General features: G+C 37.6%; 1 protein-coding gene across 2 annotated transcripts; it reads right to left on the reverse strand.

Annotated features, from left to right (window-relative positions):
• Nucleotides 1-6,191: 6,191 nt before the first annotated feature.
• FGG (fibrinogen gamma chain) lies at nt 6,192-14,042 on the reverse strand. 2 transcript variants are annotated; one of them, XM_090288734.1, is made up of 10 exons: nt 13,911-14,041; nt 13,764-13,808; nt 13,388-13,571; nt 13,185-13,278; nt 11,603-11,733; nt 11,211-11,344; nt 10,085-10,269; nt 8,370-8,647; nt 6,922-7,091; nt 6,192-6,411 (listed from the first exon to the last, which is right to left on the reverse strand). In XM_090288734.1, the coding sequence occupies exons 1-10, from the start codon at nt 13,986-13,988 to the stop codon at nt 6,397-6,399; spliced, it is 1,314 nt and encodes a 437-aa protein (XP_090144860.1). In that variant the 5' UTR covers nt 13,989-14,041; the 3' UTR covers nt 6,192-6,396. The 2 variants fall into 2 exon arrangements, with proteins under 2 accessions (XP_090144860.1, XP_090144859.1); XM_090288733.1 differs by having other exon boundaries at nt 6,349-7,091; nt 13,911-14,042.
• Nucleotides 14,043-24,479: the final 10,437 nt, after the last annotated feature.

Below are 24,479 nucleotides of genomic sequence, written 5' to 3' on the forward strand. Positions count from 1 at the left end.
TGAATCAAGATGAAGTAGAAAGTCTCAACAGACCAATAACAAAGAAGGAAATTGAAACAGTAATCCAAAATCTCCCTGCACACAAAAGCCCTGGACCAGATGGCTTCACATTTGTAAACGTTTACAAAACATTTAGGGAAGAACTAACTCCTACCCTCCTCAAACTATTCCAAAAAATCCAAGAAGAGGGAAAAATCCCAAACTCTTTCTATGAAGCCGGTATTACCCTCATCCCAAAACCAGGTCAAGACACAGCAAAGAAAGAAAACTACAGGCCAATATCACTGATAAACATAGGTGCTTAAATCCTCAATAAAATATTGGCAAACAGGATCCAGCAATACATCAAAAAGATCATAAACCACGATCAAGTGGGACTCATCCCAGGGATGCAAGGATGGTTTAATATTCGCAAATCAATAAATATAATACATCACCTAAACAAAATAAAAGACGAAAATCACATGATCGTATCAATAGATGCAGAAAAAACATTTGATAAAGTACAACACCCATTTATGATGAAAACACTCAGCAAAATGGGAATAGAGGGAGCATACCTTAACATAATTAAGGCTATATATGAGAAGCCTGAAGCCAACATCATACTCAATGGACAAAAACTGTAAGCATTCCCCCTGAAATCAGGAACTAGACAAGGCTGTCCACTTTCTCCACTCCTATTCAACATAGTGTTGAAAGTCCTAGCCACAGCAATCAGACAAGAAAAAGAAATAAAAGGCATCCAAATTGGGAAAGAAGAAGTAAAACTATCATTATATGCAGATGACATGATAGTATACCTAGAAAACCATATAAACTCCATCAAAAGACTACTTGATATAATAAGTGAATTTGGCAAAATAACAGGGTACAAAATAAATATACAGAAATCTAAGGCATTTCTATACACCAACAATAAAATATCAGAGACAGAGACAAAAAAGAAAATACCATTTACTATAGCAACAAGAAAAATAAAGTACCTAGGAGTAAACTTAAACAAAGAGATAAAAGACCTGTACTCTGAAAATTGAAGAAAGAAATTAAGGAAGATACAAATAACATTGAAGAAAGAAATTAAGGAAGATACAAATAAATGGAAGCAAATACCATGTTGTTGGATGGGAAGAATCAACATCATCAAAATGGCCATACCACCCAAAGCAATTTACAGATTCAATACAATCCCTATTAAAATACCAATGACATATTTCACAGACCTAGAACAAATACTCCAAAACTTCATATGGAACCAAAAAAGACCCGGAATAGAAAAAGGAATCTTGAGACAGAAGAACACAGCAGGAGGAGTCACAATACCAGACATGAAACAATACTACAAAGCCACGGTGATCAAAACAGTCTGGTACTGGCATAAGAACAGACATACAGATCAGTGGAACAGAATAGAGAGTCCAGAAATAAACCCAGGCCGCTATGGTCAACTAATATTTGATAAAGGAGGAAGGAACATAAAATGGAGTGAGAAGAGCCCCTTTAACAAATGGTGCTGGGAGAACTGGACAGGGACTTAACAAAAAAATGAAACTAGACCACCAACTTACACCACACACAAGAATAAACTCAAAATGGATCAAAGACTTAAATATAAGCCATGACACCATAAAAGTCCTAGGGGAAAACATAGGCAGGAAAATTTCAGATATCCCACATAACAATATCTTCATGGATACATTCCAAAGGCAAGAGAAATAAAGGAAAAAAATAAACAAATGGGACTACATCAAACTAAAGTTTCTTCTCAGCAAAAGAAAACATCAGCAAGATGAAAAGGAAACCAACCATATGGGAAAACATATTTGCTAATGACATCACAGACAGGGGACTGATCTCCAAAATATATAAAGAGCTTATACGACTCAACATCAAGAAAACAAACAACCCAATTAAAAAATGGGCAAAGGACCTGAACAAACACTTCTCCGAAGAGGACATACAGAAGGTCCATAGACACATGAAAAAATGCTCAACATCATTAGCCATCAGGGAGATGCAAATTAAAACCACAATGAGATACCATTTTACACCAGTCAGAATGGCCATCATCAACAAATCAACAAACAAGTGCTGGAGAGGATGTGGAGAAACGGGAACCCTACTGCACTGTTGGTGGGAATGCAGACTGGTGTAGCCACTATGGAGAATAGTATGGAATTATCTCCAAAAACTAAAAATGGAACTGCCTTTTGAACCAGAGATTTCACTGCTAGGATTATACCTGAAAAATCCTTAAACACTAATTCAGAAAATCTTATGCACCCCTATGTTTATAGCAGCCCTGTTTACAATAGCCAAGTGCTGGAAACAACCTAAGTGCCCATCTGTAGATGAGGGGATCAAAAAACTGTGGTACATTTACACAATGGAATACTATGTAGCAGAAAGAAAGAAGGAACTCCTGCCATTTGCAACAACATGGATGGAACTAGAGAGAATTATGCTTAGTGAAATAAGCCAGGCAAAGAAAGAAAAATACCATATGATATCACCTAATACAGGAAACTAAAGAACAACACAAACAAATGAACTAAATAGGACAAAGAGCAAAATAGCAGTCAACAGGGGAGAGGAGGGAGGAAGAGAAGGGGGATAAGTGAGGGAAGGGTTTCGTCAAAGAACGTGTATAAATGACTCATGGACATGAACAACGGGGAGGGATATGATTGTGGGAGAAGGGGTGGGCTGGGTGTGGGAGAGCAATAAAAAAAAAAAAAGAAAAAAAAAAAGGAAAAAATAATTACTCTATCCAGCAAAGCTATCATTTGGAATGAAAGGGCAGATGAAGTGCTTCCCAGACAAGGTGAAGCTAAAGGAGCTCATCATCACCAAGCCTTTATTACATGAAATGTCAAAGGGACCTATTTAAGAAAAAGAGGATCAAAACTATGAACATTAAAATGACAACAGTTCAATTCCCAGTCAGGGCACTTGCCTGAGTTACAGGCCAGATCTCCAGCTGGGGATGTGGGAGAAGCAACCACACGTTGATGTTCTCTCCCTTTCTTTCTCTCTTCCTTCCCCTGTATCTAAAAATAAATAAATAAAATCTTTTAAAAAATAAAATGACAACAAACTCACAGCTATCAACAACAGAACCTTAAAAAAATAAAAGCAAAACAAACTAAGTAAACAACCAGAATAGGAACAGAATCATAGGTATGGGGATCATCTGGAGGGTCATCAGCTGGGAGGGGAAGGGGGAGAAATGGGGAAATGGTGCAGGGACTAAGAAGCATAATTGGCAGGTATAAAATAGACAGGGGGATGTTAAGAATAATATAGGAAAAGGGAAGCCAAAGAACTTATATGCAAGACCCATGGACATGAACTAAAGGGGGTGGGATTGCTGAAGGGAAAGGGGGTACTGGGCAGAGGGGAGCAAAGGGGAAAGAAATTGGAACTACTGTAACAACATAATCAATAAAATATACTTAAAAAAAAAGAAATCCTCAGGGAGATATATTTTACCCTGGATTAAATGTGTATTTTGTTTTTCACTCTTATCACTTAAATAAATCCAGGGTACCTACTATAAATATCTTGACCAGCGTACACTGATTAAGAGTCAGAGTCAAAGAATTTTAGGTCTTGTAAAGATCTCAGCTATGTTGTCTGTACTTATATTTCTTCATTTTCCACTTATTTTCAACCCACCTACAAGTCTGAAGATAGTCTTTAAAGTATAACTACTAAACAGAAGGATAATAGAAAAAAAAGCTCTAACATTTCAGAGTTGTATTTAAAAGTTTTATTTTTGTCCAATAAATGATTACTCCTGTCTGATGAGTAAATAACACTGCCCTGTAGTTGCATGACCTGAAGTCATGGTATCAGTATATCTGTAGCAATACTTTCCTATTTGGAAGCTTCCCTCTGTAGGATTTTCAAAGTGTGTAACTGTGTACACTGCTTTGTACTCAACCTTCCTATTTAGCAATGACTTGAGTTCTTTTATGTCCTAGAAATTGATGGGAAGGGTTGAGTAATAATTATCTGTGATTTCAGTTGTGAAGAAAAATAATCTGTCTATGAAGTCCCAAAGTCTTTGTTTCACTTAAAAGTAGATTTCTAAAAGTTAATTGATCAAGATAATCATTTCAATTTCCATTTTATTTTTGGAGATATGATCCATTTGAGTCTGAAAGTATATGCCATATTTTAATTATTAAACTGTAGCTCTTCAATAATAATTAAACAAGTAGAATTTTGAAGTTCATATGTTTTTCTCTACCTCACTGGGCTTTTTAAATTAACTACAAAATTAATATGTACTGATTATAACAAGTCAGGCAATGCAGGGGTGTGTAAAGGGAAAGCTGAAGCTCTGCCTTACAATCAATGCTGGATTATGCAACACGCAGGCCAAACACATACTCGAGATACCCACAAAAACAGGGGATTCCAAAATGTTTTTGAAAATGTTTTTAATTGATATTTTAGAAGGAGCATTGGACAAGTGACCATGGGGAAAACCAGAAACTTTGAATTTCTTTATATTTATTTTGTGTCCAGTAATTTTATTAAATGTTACATTACATATTGGTTGGGGGAGAACAAATATGTACAACTAATGCATACATGTCAAGATTACATTTTTTCAAAATGTATATGCATATATACTTTTTATGTTATCATCGTAGAATTGTTCTTCATCCTAAAATTTCACTTACTCTGTAAATGTTTCCATGTTCATGCTCAGATATAATGCTTATTATGTATGTAATCACTGTTTTTTATTCCATCATAGTAATAAACTACCTTGATTGTGCATTCTTCTACTGCTAAATAATTTCTAAATTTCCCATTGTTGTTAAATATATGGCTATATTCATATTTCTGAGGTCTTGTGAACTTATTTTCTTTTTCAAAAACAATTTTCTTGGGCTAAGTCACTGGTGTCATATTATTGCATCAAAACATTAATATTTATATACCTCTTCCTGTCTATGACCAAATTGCTCACCTAAAGGACTTTACAGGGTAGACTGTATGCATTCTTCGTTTAAAAGTAGTTCAAGGCATTGGGCAGGCAAGGTTGGAGGCGTGGTGAAGGGCAGGAAGAAGGTGAGTGCCATTATCCCGGCAAGAGAGGTTGTATATCCCACCTAGAATGTGGCAGTGTGTATATAAAAGGAAATGAATGCAATAAATATTTAGGAGGTGGGTTTGACAGACTTGATGACATGGGGAGAGAAGAATAAGGAAGACCAGAGGATGAGTTATTGATTGTTTGCAACTTGAGAACTGGATGGAACAGAGCAGGTGTGAGAGAGGGGAGATACTGCTGCACGCCAGAGCCCCAACATTCAGTACAGTGGCTGGTACAAGAAACGCATTCAATAAGTGTTAGTTATATAAATCCTTCATGGATACATGGATTAAAAGTGTTGAAAACGCTGAATAAGCATTCCTGTTTCCCAAAGCCTCACAAGTCCTTGGTTGAGTATTTACTGTAACCTCAATAGGATACTTTAAAATCAGGGCTCATGAGAACAAGGAAGTGAGAGAATGAGGAAAAATTGTGGAAGAGAAGAAAATCCAAAGCCAAAGCTCAGGATTTCAAAACAACCTGATCTTCCCCTCATAGAATTAGTCAGTTGCTTTACAAGGTCAATCTTCTGCCGGCTTATACAGACTTAACTATTCTCTACAGAAAGTTTGTGCTCCCTGATCTCTGGCTGCTAAGAACTCAATAGCCCTAGATTCAGAATGAAGTAATGGCTCCACTCAACTGACCGTGTCGTTTGGCAATGAGGGGCTGAGCAGATTGTTCCCTAAAGCTCTCTGCTCCGAGTTCCGGTCCTTTCACAGCGCTCACATCGCGCCCCAGGAGTCTAGAGCCAAAAAGTTCTGCTGGGAAAATTCCCAAACAGCCCTTGTGTCTCCAGCTGCACTTTAGGTACTCTGAATCTTAGTTCTGTGATTATGACTTGTGTTTATGTTTTTATATCAAATTTTGTCCCTTTGGGTTACTGTAGTTTCCTGTGTTTATTTTCTATCTCCTGGAAGGCAAAAGCCATGATTTTTATTTTTTCATTAACTCCCCAAGAGGCAGGTATAAGGTTTAGTATAAAGGGAGGAGTCAGCAACCACTGATGATTGCCCAACTGTAATTACTAAATTGAAGGAGAGTGTGATTTTTAATGGTCAATAAAAGGTACTGTGTATCTAGTCATAGGAAAAAAAAACGTTTATTGAAATGGGATGTAGATAAATTATCACCAGCATAAAACTGTCAGTGGAGTTTTCAACAAGGGTTCTTTTTCTCTTAAAATGAAGTGAGGCTTTACAAGTCCATTGTCCCATATGAAAAATATTTATCTGTTCAGATAAAGTCCTTTTAAAAAAGTAAATCACGTTTGAAATGGGCTTTTAAACGTCTCCAGCCTATGACCAAAACAAAAATATATTAAAAAGATATAATTCTTTCCATTTAAAAATAATTAAATATAAATTATTGAAGGTAATACACATGAAAAAATACTTAGGCATTTGAAATGCTAGAATTTGCTCTTATTTTGTTAGTATATACTAAAAATACTTAAGACATGCTTTTTAAAAATCACCAACACAAAATGACACATGATCATTAAAATGTAAAAAATATGGCAATTATCTCATATGCACTTAGGAAACATGTTAAAATGTTATCCAATACACAAATTTTAAATAACTCTGAGTTCAGTAACTTAGGAATACAGTTCAAAGTAAGTTATAATTTCCATTTAGGGTTTAATTTCCTTAATAAAAGACAAAATTGATAAACATGGGGAGAGAAAATGAAAAGAAACTTTCAGAAAAGTTGCTGAAACTTTGTGGGTTAATAGAAAGGAACAGTAATTCTCAAGGTAAAATGATTCACTCATATTCTATTTCAACATGGTGTTCTGGTCTGACCTGTTTGGCTCCCCCAAGCTGGTGTTGCTGCCCTTCTCCAATGGTGAGTCTGTTAAATGGAATTATCTTCATGGTGGTTTTCTTCATGGAATACCAACGAGATTTCCAAGTGGCCCAAATAATGCCATTATCATAACCATTAGGAGTGGATGCTTTTGAGTAGGTGCCACCTAAGACAAATTATAGATGGATATATCATTGCTCCTGGATTTCCTTACCTCAGAGAATTTATCCAGAACTCTCAATTAATGTCCATTGTGACATCAAATTTATAATGTTATCAACTAACTGAAAATATCCCTCAAGACTCCTAAAATCTCAATTTTTAATTAAAATAAATGCGTTCCTAAAAAACCTCTTACATCTGCATTATACTTTCTGGTCACATTCATACTTTAAATATATTCACTACTAACAGGGCTAGAACCCCAATCTCCCCAAACTGATCTCTTTCCCTGAGTGTGGTCATCCTGGACTGTCTTTGTGCACATAGATTAGAATGGCAGGAGTCATAATTCCTGATCAGATGGTCTCAAGTCATCTGAAAACACAATTGTACTGGAAAGTACGAGGGACTTTAGAAAATGGCCCTGGAATGTTATTTCACATCCCCATTATAAAGTGGAGATTAGGTTGATTTGCCCTCTCCTTGTCCACAGGCAGCAGATATCATGTAATTTTGTATGGGAGTATCTGAGTCCAAAAATGGCTAGCAACATGGCTATTCTGGGTCATATGGATCTAACCCCTTCCCTGAGAATTTCTTCTAATTATATGGTCTGTAGGTGCAAAGATAAATACGATTTTTTAAAAATCTTGTAAAAACCAAAAGGTAAATTTCAGTCATTTTTAAGGTGATTTTAAGCCCTGGATTGGCTAGTAAGTAAAATCAGTGTTCATGATGGCTCCAACCTTAGAGAAAACTATAGTTTGCCTTCCCCACATCCTAAAGTAAGTGTCTAGACTCTTAAGCTAGACTCCTCCTCTCAAGCTCCATGGACCCCTGTCCTTGCCAACAATTTCTTGCTCTTTACTCCACGTCTCCAGACACCAGTTCACTGCTCACTGGTTATATCTGATACACTGCTCATGTGAAGCTGACCCAGGCTAATGTGTTAACAAGCATAAATATGGTGATGTTAGTCCTTCCAGATCATATATATGGTAAATCTGGAGGAGATACCATAACCCAAAGTGTCAACTCTGATGGCGGTAATTTCAGGTGCAATGATATACCACTGGCTGTTTTGTGGCAGGTGGAGTCTTGTAGAGGGACCAATTTGAAGTATAAGCATAGTTCTTATCCAATTCCGATTTTAAATCAAGAATTATATAATAAGCCCCTTAATATCTTTACTAATTATTGCTCATTTCCTTTTATCTATTTATATCTTTTATAAAAATATAGACTACACATTAACTCATACATCTAAGGAAGAAAACCATACCTTGGTAATATATTCCATTGAGGTGACCAGCATGACACTTGTTCATCCACCAACCAGATCCATCCTGTTCAGCACAGTTACCATCAAACTTATCATTGTCATTGTCCCAGGTACTGAACTGCATGCCATTGTGGGATGTGAAAAACTTGTCACTAGGATCGTCACCAAAATCATAGCCATCAAAAGCATCTCCGGCATCTCCACTGATGAAGTAGGCATATGTCAGGCGGTATTTGTCACTTTCAGGTCCTACCCTGAACATGGCATAGTCCGCAGTACTATAAAGAAACAGACACATAATATCTTGAGCCTCATTAGGGACCTCAGGAGGTTCCTATCCTATAGGACAATTGTTTGGAATTTTTAACTTTGTTTCTTAAGTCTGAAATGTACTCATTGAATGAAGACTTCTGTAAACTTGGCAAGAGGCAATGGCTGTTCACAGCTCATTGGTACCACCCAGAACAGGTCTAGAAACCTTCTTGGCATTTCAATGAAAACTAAAAACTTCAGCCATTTTGATGCTTTTTGCCTGTAGGATCCTAATATCAAATCCTGATGTGTGGATAAATCTAACCAACCTTATATTTTCACTTTCATCTAAGTGGTTAGCATTGTTCATACAGGTATCATAAACCACAGAAATTAGCTGACAGTGAGTGACTGTTAATTAATGTACTAAACTTAAAGGAACTACAGCTCCTTTAGCTACTCATACAATCTGAAGAGTGAGGTCTTAAAGGGACTTTTCTTTCCCAAGGCAATGTGGTAGCGGCAATAAGAAGGGCTTCTTAAAGAATCATATAAAAGAAGTGGGCCTTGGGTGGCCCATAAAAACATGAGCTGGGGAATCAGAGAGGGAGTCTCCCCTGGGAAAAAATATGAATGGGGGCCAGAAGTCTATAGAGTGCAGGGAAGAATGGGCCTTGGTACATGAACAGAGATTTCCAGGAAATATCTAACTCCTTCCCTGAACTCCAGTACTTGCAACATGGAAGATGTTTTCACAGGAACAGCTGTACTAACTATGGTACTTTCCGGATAAAAATTTAAAAAAAATTAAAATATGTGTTTGGATACAAAACATATTTCATTATTTCATAAAAAGAGGGTTGGATATTTTTCTGAATTTTCATAAGGTATCTAATGCTGAAGGTCCCCAGATAGCTCTGAGCATAGAGGGGGCTCTATCTCAGTAAAAATGCTGGCTCATTTAATTTTAAGGTAGCCAGGAAATCTGAAGAGCCTAGATTAGCTTTTCAACCAGAAGAGTCTTAAGAAGACGATATGTAGAGTCAAACTATCCATGTTCAAGTCCAACCTTTACATTATAACAGCAATGCAATGTGACCTTGGGAAAATTTATCTGTAAAATAGGAGTAATGATACTACCTACCTCGTGAAAGATTTATTAGGACTAAATTAAATTATAATTTCATGCTTGATTTCTGATAAATATTAAATGCTCAGTGAATATTCACAATTATTCTGTATGGTTCCAGGGTAAATAGATTGAACCAAAATCTCAAATCCATCCTGGATAGGACCTATCACTTTGGGCTACTCAAGAACCAAAATGGTTTCTGGGAGAAATGGCTGGATGTGCTCTTTGCATCTGTCAGGCTTTGCATTTGTCAGGCAGTCTTTGCCATTGCTCTATTGATGGTCAGAAAGGGCACATTCCAGACAACAAGAAGTCCTTTCTAAAACAGTACCTTGTTTTGCCACTCCAGTCCTCCAACTGTACTCTTAATACATATGGGATGGTAGACTGTGTGCTTATCAAATGAATCTTTTCATTTCCCAGCCAAAATTCTGTGGTGCCAGTAGGAGACAAATGTCCAAACCCTTCTTTATATTGAATCCAGTTTTTCTTGAAATCCACACTGCCATCAAGCCTCTGATTATACAATTGCATAAACAAAAGGAGAGAACAGAGGATGAGTTACATAAAGAAAGTGCTATAAACGTTTGTTGAAAATATGGATGGTGTGATCCTATCATTTATTAACTAAATGACCTTGGTCAAGCTGCCTCAGTTTTCTCGTCTGTTAAATAAGAACGATGATGCTTACTTCTTAGGGTTATTACAGGATTACATGAGAGAATGTAAGAGAAATACTTAATGAGTGCCTGTAATGTGGTAAATTCTAAATTAGTGACCGTTTTTAAAAGACACCTAGAGGACTTCGGAACCTCAGCTTGATTTTACTGATTTTTGTACTGATGGTGGAAAGGTCAATTTATTGCTCCATCTCTCTGCCGACCAGAGGTTCCACCAAACACGCCCTCCGAGTGCCCCCTGCAGGATTAGTTGTGACAGTGGTCAGAAGTAAACTGGAAAAGATTGCTGCACCTACTAGGGACCGGCAGAGAGGGAGCAGGGGGTCCTTTCTTGGAACAACCCAACTTTATCCTGTGGGGGCATTATCTTTTTGGAATTGGCAGCTGTGGGTCTTGATCTAACTGATGAAACAGGTCCCTTATAGTTTAGTTTTTTTATTTTTGCCATTATGATCCTGTGATTAAGTGCTATCATGTATCTGTAACAGCAATGACAGCAGAGCGTAGTGTCTAAGCACAGACTCTGAAACTAGTCTGCCTGGGTTCAAATCCTGACTCTGGTACTTACTAGTTAGTTATATGATCTTAGGCAACTTACTTTACCTCTTGTGCCTAAGCTTCCTGCTCTGTAAATAGAGGTAATAATTGTACCTACGTCACAGGGACATTGCGAGGATTAATTGAGTTAATGTTCACAAGGTGTTTAGAAAAGTATCCAGTATAAGGCAAATGCTTATATGAGTGTTTATTACATATACATAGTTAGGGAAAAAATACCTTCTGAAGCACAGTCCATCCATTTCCAGATTCATCAATTTCACAGTAGACTAAGAACTGCTGCTTAGCTGCCACAGGTTTGATGAAGTAAAGCCCGCTCTCTTTGGCTCCCTTATAGGCAATATCTTGACAATCTAAAGGAGAAAAGTAAGCATTTACTGTGGTTTAAAATCCAGGTACAATTGTTCCAGCCTTGAGTGTGAGCTTTTAACAAGTCAACTATTCATTTCCCACGAAGCCTTTTCTTCCTTCTCACATCATCATTCTCTTCAAACTATTTTTAGCTACTCAAGAAAAATCAAAGCAATTGGACATTTTAGATTTAATGGCCAGGTACTTTCAAAATTATTCCTCTACATTCCAAAAAAATGAAATCTCTTCTTGTCACTTACCTTTCCCTGTGACATCGTGTATTTTTACTGTGTCTTTGCAAGGTTCTTGACACTGTGCTTCCAGCTGGGCTACTTTCTGTCTCAAGGTAACAATCTTCTGACTATTTGAATTGTAAATATCCTGCAAAAACCTTCAAGCAGAAGAATGAGATAACAGAGCATTCCCTTCAGACGTGTAATTTTGTATTTTCATTGAAAAATACTACCTTATCTTTTCGAGAATTACTTTCTGATAAATTACTCCATTTCTTGGGAAAACTGTAAACTTATGTTACTTAATTGAGGCAAATTAAAATTCTAAGCTTTCTTGAAAAGAAAATAACAAAGTCCTTGTCCATAAACAATGTCATTGTCATGAAACAGTGGTCATTCAAATTTTTACCATCTGTATCAAGGGCAGCAGATAACCTCATTAAGTGAGGAGCCTGATTAATAGGAAGATTGCCCGGTGATCATTCTTCAGACTGGATATTCTCAGGGAAGAAAAGGCTCTGTTCAATAATTCACATGTGCTGAATTATGCTTTTCACTTGTGAATCTGCTGAGGACCTCTTTAAGATCTGTAATCTATAACCTCCATGGAGAAGGTATCTGGGACATTGTCTTATACATATTAAAACAATAGATACTTTCCAGACCTTCTTAATGTTTCTGTTTCCATAGCTTTGGGAAAAGGCTGGAGGAAGTAAAAAAACTTGCACTTGTAGTTTTCACAGGTTGCTGTACATATTCAGAAATGAAAAAAAAAAAAAACTGTCTGCAATGCATACTATTGCATCTTTCTGTGAAGAAGGATATCAAAAGTATTTGACCACTTACCACACCTTAGAAAATTTCTACATACTAGTCTTTTCAACTTAATAATGGGCAATAGCAATGCAACTTATAATGTTAATAACCATGGCCTTCTGATACCAGAAAGAGGAGAAATCCCTCCTGGGGTATTTCTCCCTAGCCACCATTTATTGCTGTTTCTTATGCTACTTTGAAAACAAGGTAGAAATAAAAATTGAGGAAGGAACTAAAACTGTATCCTCGACCCTATGTTAAGGAAGTTAATGAGTCCCTGGGAACTTAATAGGGACATTTTACTTTCAAGGGAAGGGAGAAGAGTACGTAATCGCAGGTCCATGGTGCTATTATCAACACAGAGCTTTATGTTTGTTACACTTAGTCTCTTAACTTTTGTAGCCAATATCCTTCCTGTGCCTCTGCTTGCTAATTCCTCACCATCAATTTGTTGACAATCTTATAAAGAGAATTTTAGTTTCTGCACCCAAATTCCCGTTCGAATTTATTTTTTAAGACAAATGAGGGTAGGGAAAAGAAACATTTTGATAAATACGGTCATAACAGCATTTAAAGTCATCTAGACCCCCTTTCTCCCACATGATTGTTCAAAAGCAATTATAACCCAATACAATTCATATGGCACTAAAAATGCTATCTCCGCTGTGTTCCAGATGGTCAGGCATAATGTCGTTGGATATCAGAAGTGGAAAAAATTACTCCCACTGAAGTATGCGATATTAAATAAAACCTAAATCACTCTTAGAGAGTAAGTTAAAACAAAAATGCTTACCGAATATTTGATTGATGTGATATAATTAATGCTTCAAATTTCATAATATCTTCCATTATTTTCTTGGAATTTCTAGTAGCACTATCTATACTATCTGTAATATGAGATCAGAGACAAAAATGCTTAGGCAAATACAGCCACTAAAACGACAGCAAAAGAATTTTACAAATCATTTTCTCAGTCAGTATTATTTAGTTCCTCACTTGGCTTCGGTGGGGCATCAGGATTATAGTTGATTTGGATTGCCTTGATCAGTTCTTTGGCTTCTGACGTGTTGTTTTCCACTTGATGTAATGTGTCTTCCAAAGATTGTAGATCCTTGTCTACCTCATTTTGGTAACTAGATAGGAAATCTGCAATTCCACATGTAGTTGGGCAATAACTACCCTGAAAATACAACAGAGTGATTGAAAATCTTGATAAAAAACTACACTTAAAACCTACTGATAAAAATAGGTAAAAGCTAGACTATATTAAAAAAAAGAATTTAAAATGCCAAATAATATTTGTGAGAGAACTCCTCTTTTTCCTCTGCCCCTCTGCAGTCCATACACAGCAAGAAACATAAAAACTACTTACAAATCTTTGATCTAAGATGCAGCAGTTGTCTCTGGTGGCAACATACTAGAGGAGAAAAAATACAGAAATTTCACTAGTTTATCATATCTCTTCTTATTTTTCAGCTTTCCATTTAAAACAAATACATCTTGTGAAGAGCACACTTACTGCTAGGCATGTTGAAGAGAGCAGTGAAAGAGTGTAGAAGTAGAAAATTAAACTCCGGGGGTGCAAGGACCAACTCATGATGTCGGGGTGTCCTGTGCTCCAACCCTGTAAGAAAGAGCACTGTGGCCTCCAGGGCTCCACTTGTCCCTTTATGTAAGCTCTGAGGATGGCCAGGGCTGCCACTGGCTGGAACTGATCACGGGACCTTCTTACCTAGAGGTGGAGGGTGTCTTTCCCGTCTCTTTTTCCTCATCTTGGCCCCCAACCTACGCTCAGTCAGGTTCCCAGATTTTGCACACAGGTTTAATTGAAGCTCCTCCTTTTTTTGGCCCAGTTCGACCTTCCTCCTCTGCAGCCAATTCATTTGCAAAGGCTAGTGAAGTATGAGCCTTGGCTACAAGGTGGGAGGGGCACACGAGAAGTTACATGATGCAACCTCTTCCAGTATCTGACTGAGAGAGCAAACACCAAGGACTGACCTCCACCAGAACAAACCCAGCCAGCTGACCTCGGCTAGAACAAGCCCAGTCCAAACCTTAAGATGGAGCCTGGTGCCATAACCCAAATTACTGAAAGCTCTTTCTTAGCCCATGGATTAGGTAACACAATTATTTTTAAACTGTGGCTATGGCAGGAGGAGACTTTGTTTCCTACCAGGTTCCAATTTGTTAGTATTCCCAAAACAAACAACACTAGAAATATATTCCTGCCCCTATGGGTTGATTGTTATCTCTTTTCTTTTCCTTTTTTAAAAAATTGAGATCTAATTGACATATAGCATTATGTTAGTTTTAGGAGTACAACATCATAATTCAGTGTTTGTATATATTGTGAAATGATCACCACAATAAGTCTAGTCAACATCCATCAATCACCACGTGTAGTTACACAATTGTTTTTCCTTGTGATGAGAACTTTTACAGTTTACTCTCAGCAACTTCCAAATATACAATAGAGTATTATTAACTGTAGTTACCATGTTGTATATTACATCCCCAGGACCTATTCATTCAGTAACTGCAAGTTCGTGTACCTTTCAGCCCTTTGCGCCCCTATGTTGACCATTTGCATGGGCTCTCAGCTCTCAGTGAGCTCATGAGCTCAACTCTCCCTTTGTTGTAAAGCCCTGGAGGGACACACCATGTCTGCCACCACAGAGGGGAGCCAAGTCGGGAGTCTCCTTTGTTTTTTTTTTTTTTTTTTTTGAGGTTCCATCTGGTCACCTCAGGGGAAAGCCTGGGTACAGGAGGTAGGGACAAGAAAAATGCACCTCCCATCTGTGTGACTAGAAGCCGAGCTGGAGGGAAAGGGGTCAGTGAGCTTCTAGGGAAGGGCTGCCCTTCCAGCTTCCAGGTATATTGGGAAAACACATTTGTCATCATCTCCTATTAATAATCTATAAGTGTGTATCAGCGCTATTATTAATATCCCCGGTTTTGCTTATCCCTCACTTCATTTCCTCCTCTGAAGCCAAGTTTACTGCAGATTTTGGTTAAATACATTAGTAAGAGAAATATGTCTAGATTGAAAGAGATGCTAACACTTTAATCCTAAATCTTTACAAAGGAATATTTATGTTTTGACTTGAAGAAAGATAAATGTTCCTACCCAGTAAATAATGAATAACTCTCATAACAAGGTGAACATATCAAAACCGGATCTGTGGCCTTTTCTCTCCTCTTCAATAGTTCCCTCTCTGACTTAACAGTTCTCGATAATCACTTTAGCAGACCACCAGACAATGAGCCCCATCATCTTCCTCATTCTCCTTATCTACTTATCTAATCAGTTGCCAAAGTTTGTTGTTAAAACCATTTCCATGATGTCACTTCTACTTTACTCCTTCTTTCTATTTCCACTGCCACCTTGCAGAGGGAGGCTCTCATTTCCTGTCCAGACTGCGTGTGTACACTGCCCGCTGACTGGTCTCCCTCCATTCCACTCCAGTCACTTCCTGCCCCAAACCATTTATCACACTGCTGACAGATTAATCTTCCTATAATGTAGCTTTGATTATGACAGTCACCTGATCAAAAGCCTCCAGTGACTCCCTATCTCCCACACAAATGAATGTAAACATAGTAATTGTCCCTTTCTACCTTTGTGACATTTCTCTCAGTTCCGTTTCCTCCCTCTTCTAGTCTAACCAAATGGAATCACGTAACATCCCCCTAACGTGCACTGTGTTTTCCTTTTTGTGTGCACCACCCTCTACCTGGATTGCCTTCATACACACTCCTGCATCTCTGCCTGTCACATTTCTATACAACCCGAAGGTCCTGGTTCGTGGTTCCTACTCCTTCCAAAACAAAAACCAGAACTCCACAGGCCAGCTCTGCCGCTTTCAGAGCATTTATAGATACTTGTATTGTGTATATTTACATGCAGTGTGCACTGCATTTGATGGTAAACTTATTTTATGGCTGATGCACCTAGCATATAACAGTATTTAACACTCAATAATGAGTTGATGAATTGAATTGGGCTGGAAATAAACCTTTAAAATTTACTTTAAAGAATATATAATGGGAGGAAAACATCCCACATAATTTCAACCACACACATACAACTAGATAAAATATGTAAGGAAAAATTTAATAATTAATAGAATTAATACCATTAAAAATTCCAAACAATATTTTAGGGTTATAAAATAAAATTGGGAAAATGAAAATAATGCTCTATTTCTAAATAAAAAGAATGAATAAAAATATCAGTAATTTCCATAATTTAGAACTGTATTACTATTCCAAAAAAATTATAAAAGGGATTATTTTCTTCTTTCTTTCTTCTCTTTTTAAAGAATTAAAGTAGCTGTTTCCAAAACTCAAATAGAGAAAGTAAAAATCATCTTGGTAAATTCTAAACAAAAAGAATAATGAGGACCAAAATATCTGTCAAATATAGAAGCATATTATAAATCCATATATTTAAACAATATGATACTAGTCCAAATATATGTTGATGTTTAGTATGATAAAGTTGGTATTACATATCAGTGAAGATAGAAAAAATTATTAAATGTATAGCATTAGTATGGCATTAGAACAACTGGAAAGTTATCTGGGGGAAAAAATTAAGTGGCATGCATGCCTAACTTCTTATACCAAAATAAATTACATATTCATCGTCGTCGTCGTCGTCGGCAGCCGTCCGTCTCGAGAGATGATGGCGTAGCTTCTTGAGAGTCTATCTGCACCGCCGAGAATGGCTGTGCAGTCCGACTCGGGAGTGACAATCCCTGCCGCACTTGGTACAGGTGAAGGCAGATGGCTGTTGTTGCTGCTGCTGACGCTGCTTCCGCCTCGATCTTTTCTGGACCGCCTCCTCCTTGCGCGCAGCCTCTGCGCGTGACGTACCTTGCCTGACCGCAAAATACTGGAAGAAAATATGAAGAAATCATTCATAATCTTTGAGAATGGAAGGCCTATCTAAACATGACACAAACTCCCAGAAAAGATTGATCACTTTTGACTACATTAAAAAAAAGTCTTGGCCCTGGCTGCTGTGGCTCAGTGGATTGAGTGTCAGCCTGCGAGTCAAATGTCGCTGGTTCGATTCCCAGTCAGGGCACATGACTAGGTTGCACATCGGGTCCCCAGCTGGGGGTGCAAGTGAGAGGCAACCACACAGTGATGTTTCCCTCCCTCTCTTTCTCCTTTCCCCTCTCTACAAATAAATAAACAAACAAATAAATTTAAAAAAAAAGTCTTCCTAGCCCACCCTCCCCCCCTCAAAAAAACACTATATACAACATCACAGGCAAAAATACTAAAAGACAACGAAATAAATATGCACACATGTTAGCATATACATAAAATCATTTTGAGATTACACCCTAGAGTCTCCAGTGTTTGCTTCTGTGGAGAGGTATGGGGCAGGAGAATGAAGCATAAGGTGGTCAAAATACATATGTGTATAATTAAATATGTACTTATTGATTATTCACAATGATTTATTTGTTGTCCTAATAATTATTTCTTGGCTATTTTTTACTTGAATATAGAAGGGGACTAAGGCATTGCGTTTCAAGGAAAGGATAGCTCAGCTGAAGAGAATACGCATAAGCAGTTGTCAAGAGCTCTGGGATTCGAATCCCACGTGTACGACTTACTAGCTGTGTCATTCAGTACAAGTTACTTTTCTGCATTTCAGAATCGGCTTTAGTAAGATAGAAAAAATTATTTAAAATAATACTTCATAGGACTGTTACCAGGATTCAATGGAATAATGTATTGAGCACGTTGCCTGATTCACAGAAAGTGTTAAGCGAATGTTTATAAGGCTTATGCATCATCAAATGTTTTAAATTGGCAGTTGGAATTTGTATAAATAGATATTTTATTTCACAGAATTTTAGAGGGACCATTATTGGTAGAACTGGTTCATGAGGACCAAGCTTTGTTGTTCCAGGTACAAAAAGTTGTGTCTAATAAACACTCTGTTGTTACTAACTGCAAGCTGACTCTGTAATGCTCCCCAGAGAAGAAAGCCTCTGGTTGTCTAATTTAGGTGGAGCTTCCACCTAAATTAATTCCACCAATGAAAGATGAAATGATAGCAAAACTAGGCTGCACACCTTATGAGGTGTAATTCCTATCAGAGTTTAAGCAAAGCGTGTCAAATAGAGCATGTTATCATTATGGTTCTTCTTGTTGAAGACCATAAAATATTGATTTGTTGAGTTTAAGATACTAGTTCATAACTTTGTTTTAAATTATAATATGTATATAATATGTATAATCTCATATGCCCAAGGCTGATAAACACTTAAAGAAATTGGAAATTCTATCTTATTCAATTTTAGAAGTATAGTGCTTGTATTCCTGGCTTTCTGATAACTTGCATTGGCATCTGAGACATGTTATCACCACTTTGAAGAAAGATTTACTTTGAAAAGACTTGCTTTTTACCACAATCTCAAATAGTAAATCAAATCCTATTAGATAAGATGTTTTCTGAGAGAAAATGACCAACAGTGATTTAGTTCCTTACATTGTTCCTTCATTCATTCACTAGGTTTATTAAATTTTAACTAGTTGTTCTCTTCCATGTTTGAGCCAGTTTTTTCTTCTGATGAATTACAAATGATTAATGAATTCCAGGAAAGAAGAATATTTCTCAAATCAAATTTCCTCTACTTCCAGGTTTGTTTTCTGAAAAAAGAGCTCAGGTAGTATTTAAGCCAAAATAGTCATTTAATTTAATTCAGAGGTCAATGGGCTTCTTTATTGAAATAATAATTTCTCAAATTATCTATCAACCATTTGCATTCAGATTCGAAAATATAACATCTACTGCTAACAGTCTTCATGTATATTGATAAGTCACTCTTCAAGATCCTTGTCTGTTTTGTTCACTTATGCCCCAAAATTGTTTGCTGAATTCAAATTTTATTTGGTAGAGCTGCTTTAAGACTTCTTGACTTGAAAAAAATGATGTAGGCCTGAAGGAATAATAGAAAGAGCCACTGATTTTGAGTATCTTCTTAATGCTCAATGTCATGCTGTAGTTTAGTTGTTGCTATTTTAGATATTCTCTCATTTGATCTTCACAATAAGACTAGAGGGAGATATGATTATCCACATCTTATAAATGAAGAGAGGCTTTAAGAGGTTATGGTGATATATGCAAGGTCACTGTATCTGAACAGGGATTCAGATCCCTGGGCCCAATGCCTGGACTCTTAACCATGCCTCTAAATATAGTCATGAAGTGATATACAGATACAGGATGTTGCTATGAAACTGATTTATGGACAGAATGAGTTCCTAGCAGATGTTATGGATTCTAAAATATGATGTATGTATGCATATGTGAGTGAGAGATTACAGGAACATATATTTACATCTACCTATCTAATCTATCTTCTCTCGGTTAGAAACAAGGTGGCTGAACAATCTTTTACAGTCTTCCTTGGACCTGGGTTTTAATTATTTTATAATGTTTGTATTTTTGGTCCAGTCATGGATGGAAATTTTTTCAATACTTATCGTATGGTTCAAGTTCAATAGGACTTCAGTTTGTCAAGTCATTCAATACTTTAAAGAAAGATATATCCATTGGGAGGTTCCAGTAAGCTAGAATCAATGCTGACAATGATATGTCCATTTTTCTAGTAAGTAAATCATTTACAGACATAAGCTAAATTTATAACCTGACTCCTCAGAATTGGATTTCCTCAAAATAGACAGAAAGATTTGTTGGCATGTTTAAAATCAGTACAACCTAAGAGTAAAAATACCCCTCCAAGGGAAACAAAGTTATCTGTTAGTTTATTTGCTTTGTTTATAAAAATAGCACAAGGAAAGTGAAAATGAAAATGTTTTTTGAGAGTCTATGAACAATGTGCTTTTAGTTTTAGAAAAACCACATGGGCCATGTAATATGGAGTTCTCACTGGGGACAGTGCAGCCAGTCACAGGGTGGGTTGTTTTTTGTTTTTCTTGGGGGGGGACCCGTAACAATTCCTCCCTCTCCAATTTAAGAACCTTTATAAGATTACAATGGGTGAAGGTCTTGTGCTCCTCTAGCTGCTTCAAGCTGGACGTGGTCATCGTCCTACCTACCCTTGGGTCCAGAAATCCCTGAAAGGAGTGGGGTTGTGGAGGGGAGCGTGACCTTCCTCCAAAGAAGCCTCCGCCCCCACCCCCAATGTGGCACAGAGTGGGTTTTGAACTCCTTAACTTCATCAAGCTTCATCAGATATATCAATTGGGCCAATGGGCCAATGGCCAGGGGAGTTCAAAAAGTGCTTTGGTTGGGATTTAGAAAGTTAAGCAAGCAAGTGCCCAGAAAAAGGATGATCCCAATTGAAGTTATATCCAGACAAAAAAATGGCCAACGATTAGCCATTTTTAATATATTTTTTAATTATTTTTATTTTATTTTATTTTTTGGTTTTTCAATTACAGTTGTCCCATTTTTTCCCCATTGCTCCCCCCACCCAGCCCATCCCTTCTCCCACAATCATATCCCTCCCTGTTGGAGATTAAGGGATATTTTGAGGCTGCCCTGGATTGAGACAAATTGGAATGGAGAAGTTAGACTTAAGTGTTTGCAGTGCCAAATTAGTCTGTTATGGAGTTGCTGGTTTGTTCGTTTGTTTCTAGCTTCACATTAATTACAATTTGTGACCCTTTACTCTTTGAAAGAATTTTGGCCACTAATGTGATTAGCCGAATAATTACAGGAGTAAGTTAGTGTGGTAAAAATATAACAAAAAAGGTCAAGTACATTTCTCTGAGGAAAATTCTGGTGATTTTGTCAAATAAATTACCTTTGGAAAAAAATAATTATATAGTATTCCCAAAGGAAGAGGGAGGAGGATAGAAAGAATAGAAATTGCTATGAGATCAACAAAAGGACCTCCTATCTTACTTAATGCCCACATGTGCTTGAAGCTTCTATCTTGAACGAGGCAAATGAAATATTTGAGACTTGTATCTTTGAGTTACATTCTAACTACTTGGGTGAGTGTACTCTCTAACTGTGATTGCACTATAGTCTTTTCCATTCCAAGTTAAATCCATAAAGAATAAGCTGTGTGTAAAAGTTAACTTTATATTGACATTTTGAAGGACCTTTCTTCACCTGTGAGAGGTAGCAGATGTTATACCCTTCTTGAAATGGGGACTGCTGTGTGTGCTTTACCTTGAGTGGTGGAGCAGTGACCTCCGCATAGTAAACAATGAGAGGATTTGTAAAAGCCCAAATATTTATTGAATGTTTTGCAAGGAAGGCCAGAGTGTCAACCACATTCTTGGTTGATAACTGTTGTGCCAGTGAGTTACTGAGAAATGGCCTTCCTGCAGGACTAACCAGGATATACTTATCCATCAGGAAACAAATTAAGTCAAAATTCAGAACACAGTGTTTCATCTTTTGTAAACAACACAGAGGAGATTTTATTTACCCAAGTCCAGGAAACCAGTTGTTTAACTGTGTACCCCTCTGGGTCAGAAAACTACCTGGTAATCTCATATCAATACTTCTTGTGGATCTTACCCAATATAATTTATTAGGTTGATATCCCCACTAGCACTTCATCGATATTTAATACTGCATCATCTCATTATGAGATGGAAGGCTCTTTTCTCACACTCCCTCTCCACATCTTCCTGAAATGAACTATCTATAGCTCTGATACAGAAACTCTATAGAATTATCCCCGGAAAATTCCTAAAATAATGCTTAATAAAATATACACACCCCCAAATGATGTTCCTCTGCATGCTATTCAGACAAAATGTTTATTGAGTTTATTGAGCATGTACTACTTGCTAGACTCTCCTCATCCAGTACAATGAACAAATTAGACAAAGTCCCTGCTATCAAGAGGTTTACGCTCTGGTGAAGGAAAAGAAGGAATAAATAACATATATAATGTCATCTGGTGACAGAGGCTGTGAGCAAAAATAAAGAAGGGTTAAGGGAATGAGAGACTCCAGCTGTCTGGGAAGCATTCTGCTATAAGGTGACATGAGGTGACTTGCTGGGTTTGGTGTGGGGTTAGTTACAAAGCTCATGGCTGGTTCACTATTGCCACCTGCAGGCCTCCTGGAGGGTGCGCAGTTTGAAGCTAACATATTTACATACTTTTTTGATTTGGGGATGTCAGAGATTTGACAAGTCCAGATAATTGACAGAGTGAAACAAAGCAGAGGAGCCTCGTGAAAGCAAGCCCCCAAATACCACGGAGCCCATCTGTGCACTACTGTCTTGGCTGGTGTCCTAAGAAGGAGCCCTGGTGATGTCATTCTCCTCATCAAACAGTCCCAAGTACTCCCTACCTCCTAGCCAATTAAATACAAACTTCTCAGCTTCGTATTTAAGGTCCCCCCAAAATTACATTCAATATAAGTCATTAGCTATATATTCTAAATGAGGTATCCCAATCCTATAAAATGTTAAGCTATTATTATAATCATGTAAAAAATTAATTAAAATAAATTTTATGTAAACCCCATGAAGGCAAGGATTTTTATCTGCTGTTACTGCAGCACTTAAAACAATGAATTCAATAAAAATTTGTTAACTGAATAAAGTATACTTTAGTAAAATATTATTATATACTAAATATTACTAGAACACTAAAATACAATATTAAAATGCAATTTGAGGCCAAGCACAAGCCCATTAAGGGCTTATAAGATCAGTCAAGAAAAGACACAGAACCCGTCTGTCTCAGAGGAAAATCTGTTCACAGGTATATCAAGACATCAGATGCCACAAAGCCAATCAGTTATGAAACTGGGGCCAAGCAGCGGCCCGTGGACGAACCTCAGTGATTCTTCTATGACTCCAGTTGAGTGGCACCAGGAGTGGAGAGAGACATTCTCTGCGACTTTTTGACTGAAGGGGACCACACATGTATTTAATTTTGGGAAAACAAAAGCAAAACTATATAACCCTTCAAAACAAACACAAGTTTAAATGGTGTCCTTAAAATAGCTGGACAAGTCCCAGGATGCCACGGCACGAGGCGCAATTTCCCAGGGCTACTGGTCTCCGCTCTGATCCGCTGCATGAAGGGTAAGGACGGACGGCTATGCACAGGCCCCTGACCTACTTTCACTTGCCCGGAACAGGCGGGCCCTCACCAAACCGTACACTCTTAACAAAGTTAAATGAAATACTGGTAGATGGGGAAATGAAGGGATCGATATAGTATTGGGTTCCAGAAGCTCTGCCAGGCATTTGCACCAATTTAAGGGAAGTGCCCAAAGCACCTAGGACCGGGGAAAGTTTGTATGGTAAAGGAAGGCAAGTGACCTTTACCTGCCCGTTTCCTTAGCTTTGTCTGCCCTGGTCCCATGTCTGAGCCCCGTTCGCTCACCTATGTCCGATGCCAGCACCAAAGAGAGAGGTCATGGCCTACATTTGGGAAGTTCGTGCAGGATGCTGGGTTGCAGGCTCTTGGGTCCCTCCCCCCGCACTCCTCAAGGGCAGAGGAACTGAACCTCAGACTGCCACACCTCTGTCTGTTGGAAGGAAACATGCCACTGACTCCCAGCTTGGCCCAGTATCCTGCCCTAACTGGATCTGATAAGGAACAGGATCTGATAAGCTCGTATGTAGTGAAGTACAGAGGACTGGTCTGGCCTAAGGTGTTATTTCTACCAAGATTGAAATTTAAACTTGAGATAAAAATAGAAACCAAAGACATGAGCTTCTAAAGATAAAATTGAAGAAAACAGTCAGCTATTGGAAGAGAATTATAGGACTAAATAACACAAATTAACACTATCTGTATAAAGCAATTTCATAATATAAGGACAATATTTTAAATACTTAGACTTTTCTTAAGAAAGCTCCTTAGATTTTTATTTTGTTTAAAATGTCGATTCCTTGGCCTCTTTCCAGATCTATTGAATCAGAGTTATCTGGGTATGGGCCCCAGGAGTCTTCATTTTATTACCAAGGTTCTCTAGGTGATGACTATACCATGTGGAGGAGAGGTAAGCAACCCACTGCCTTACACCGTACTGCAGAGTGATTACACCTGCTTTATGTAAGGAGGCTGGTTTCTATTCAGCAAGTTCAAAGCTCATATAATTTCTCTGCTGT

Source organism: Furipterus horrens, unplaced genomic scaffold (genome assembly GCF_987537825.1).
Source record: "Furipterus horrens unplaced genomic scaffold, mFurHor1.1.pri manual_scaffold_10, whole genome shotgun sequence".
NCBI classification, from domain to species: Eukaryota; Metazoa; Chordata; class Mammalia; order Chiroptera; family Furipteridae; genus Furipterus; species Furipterus horrens.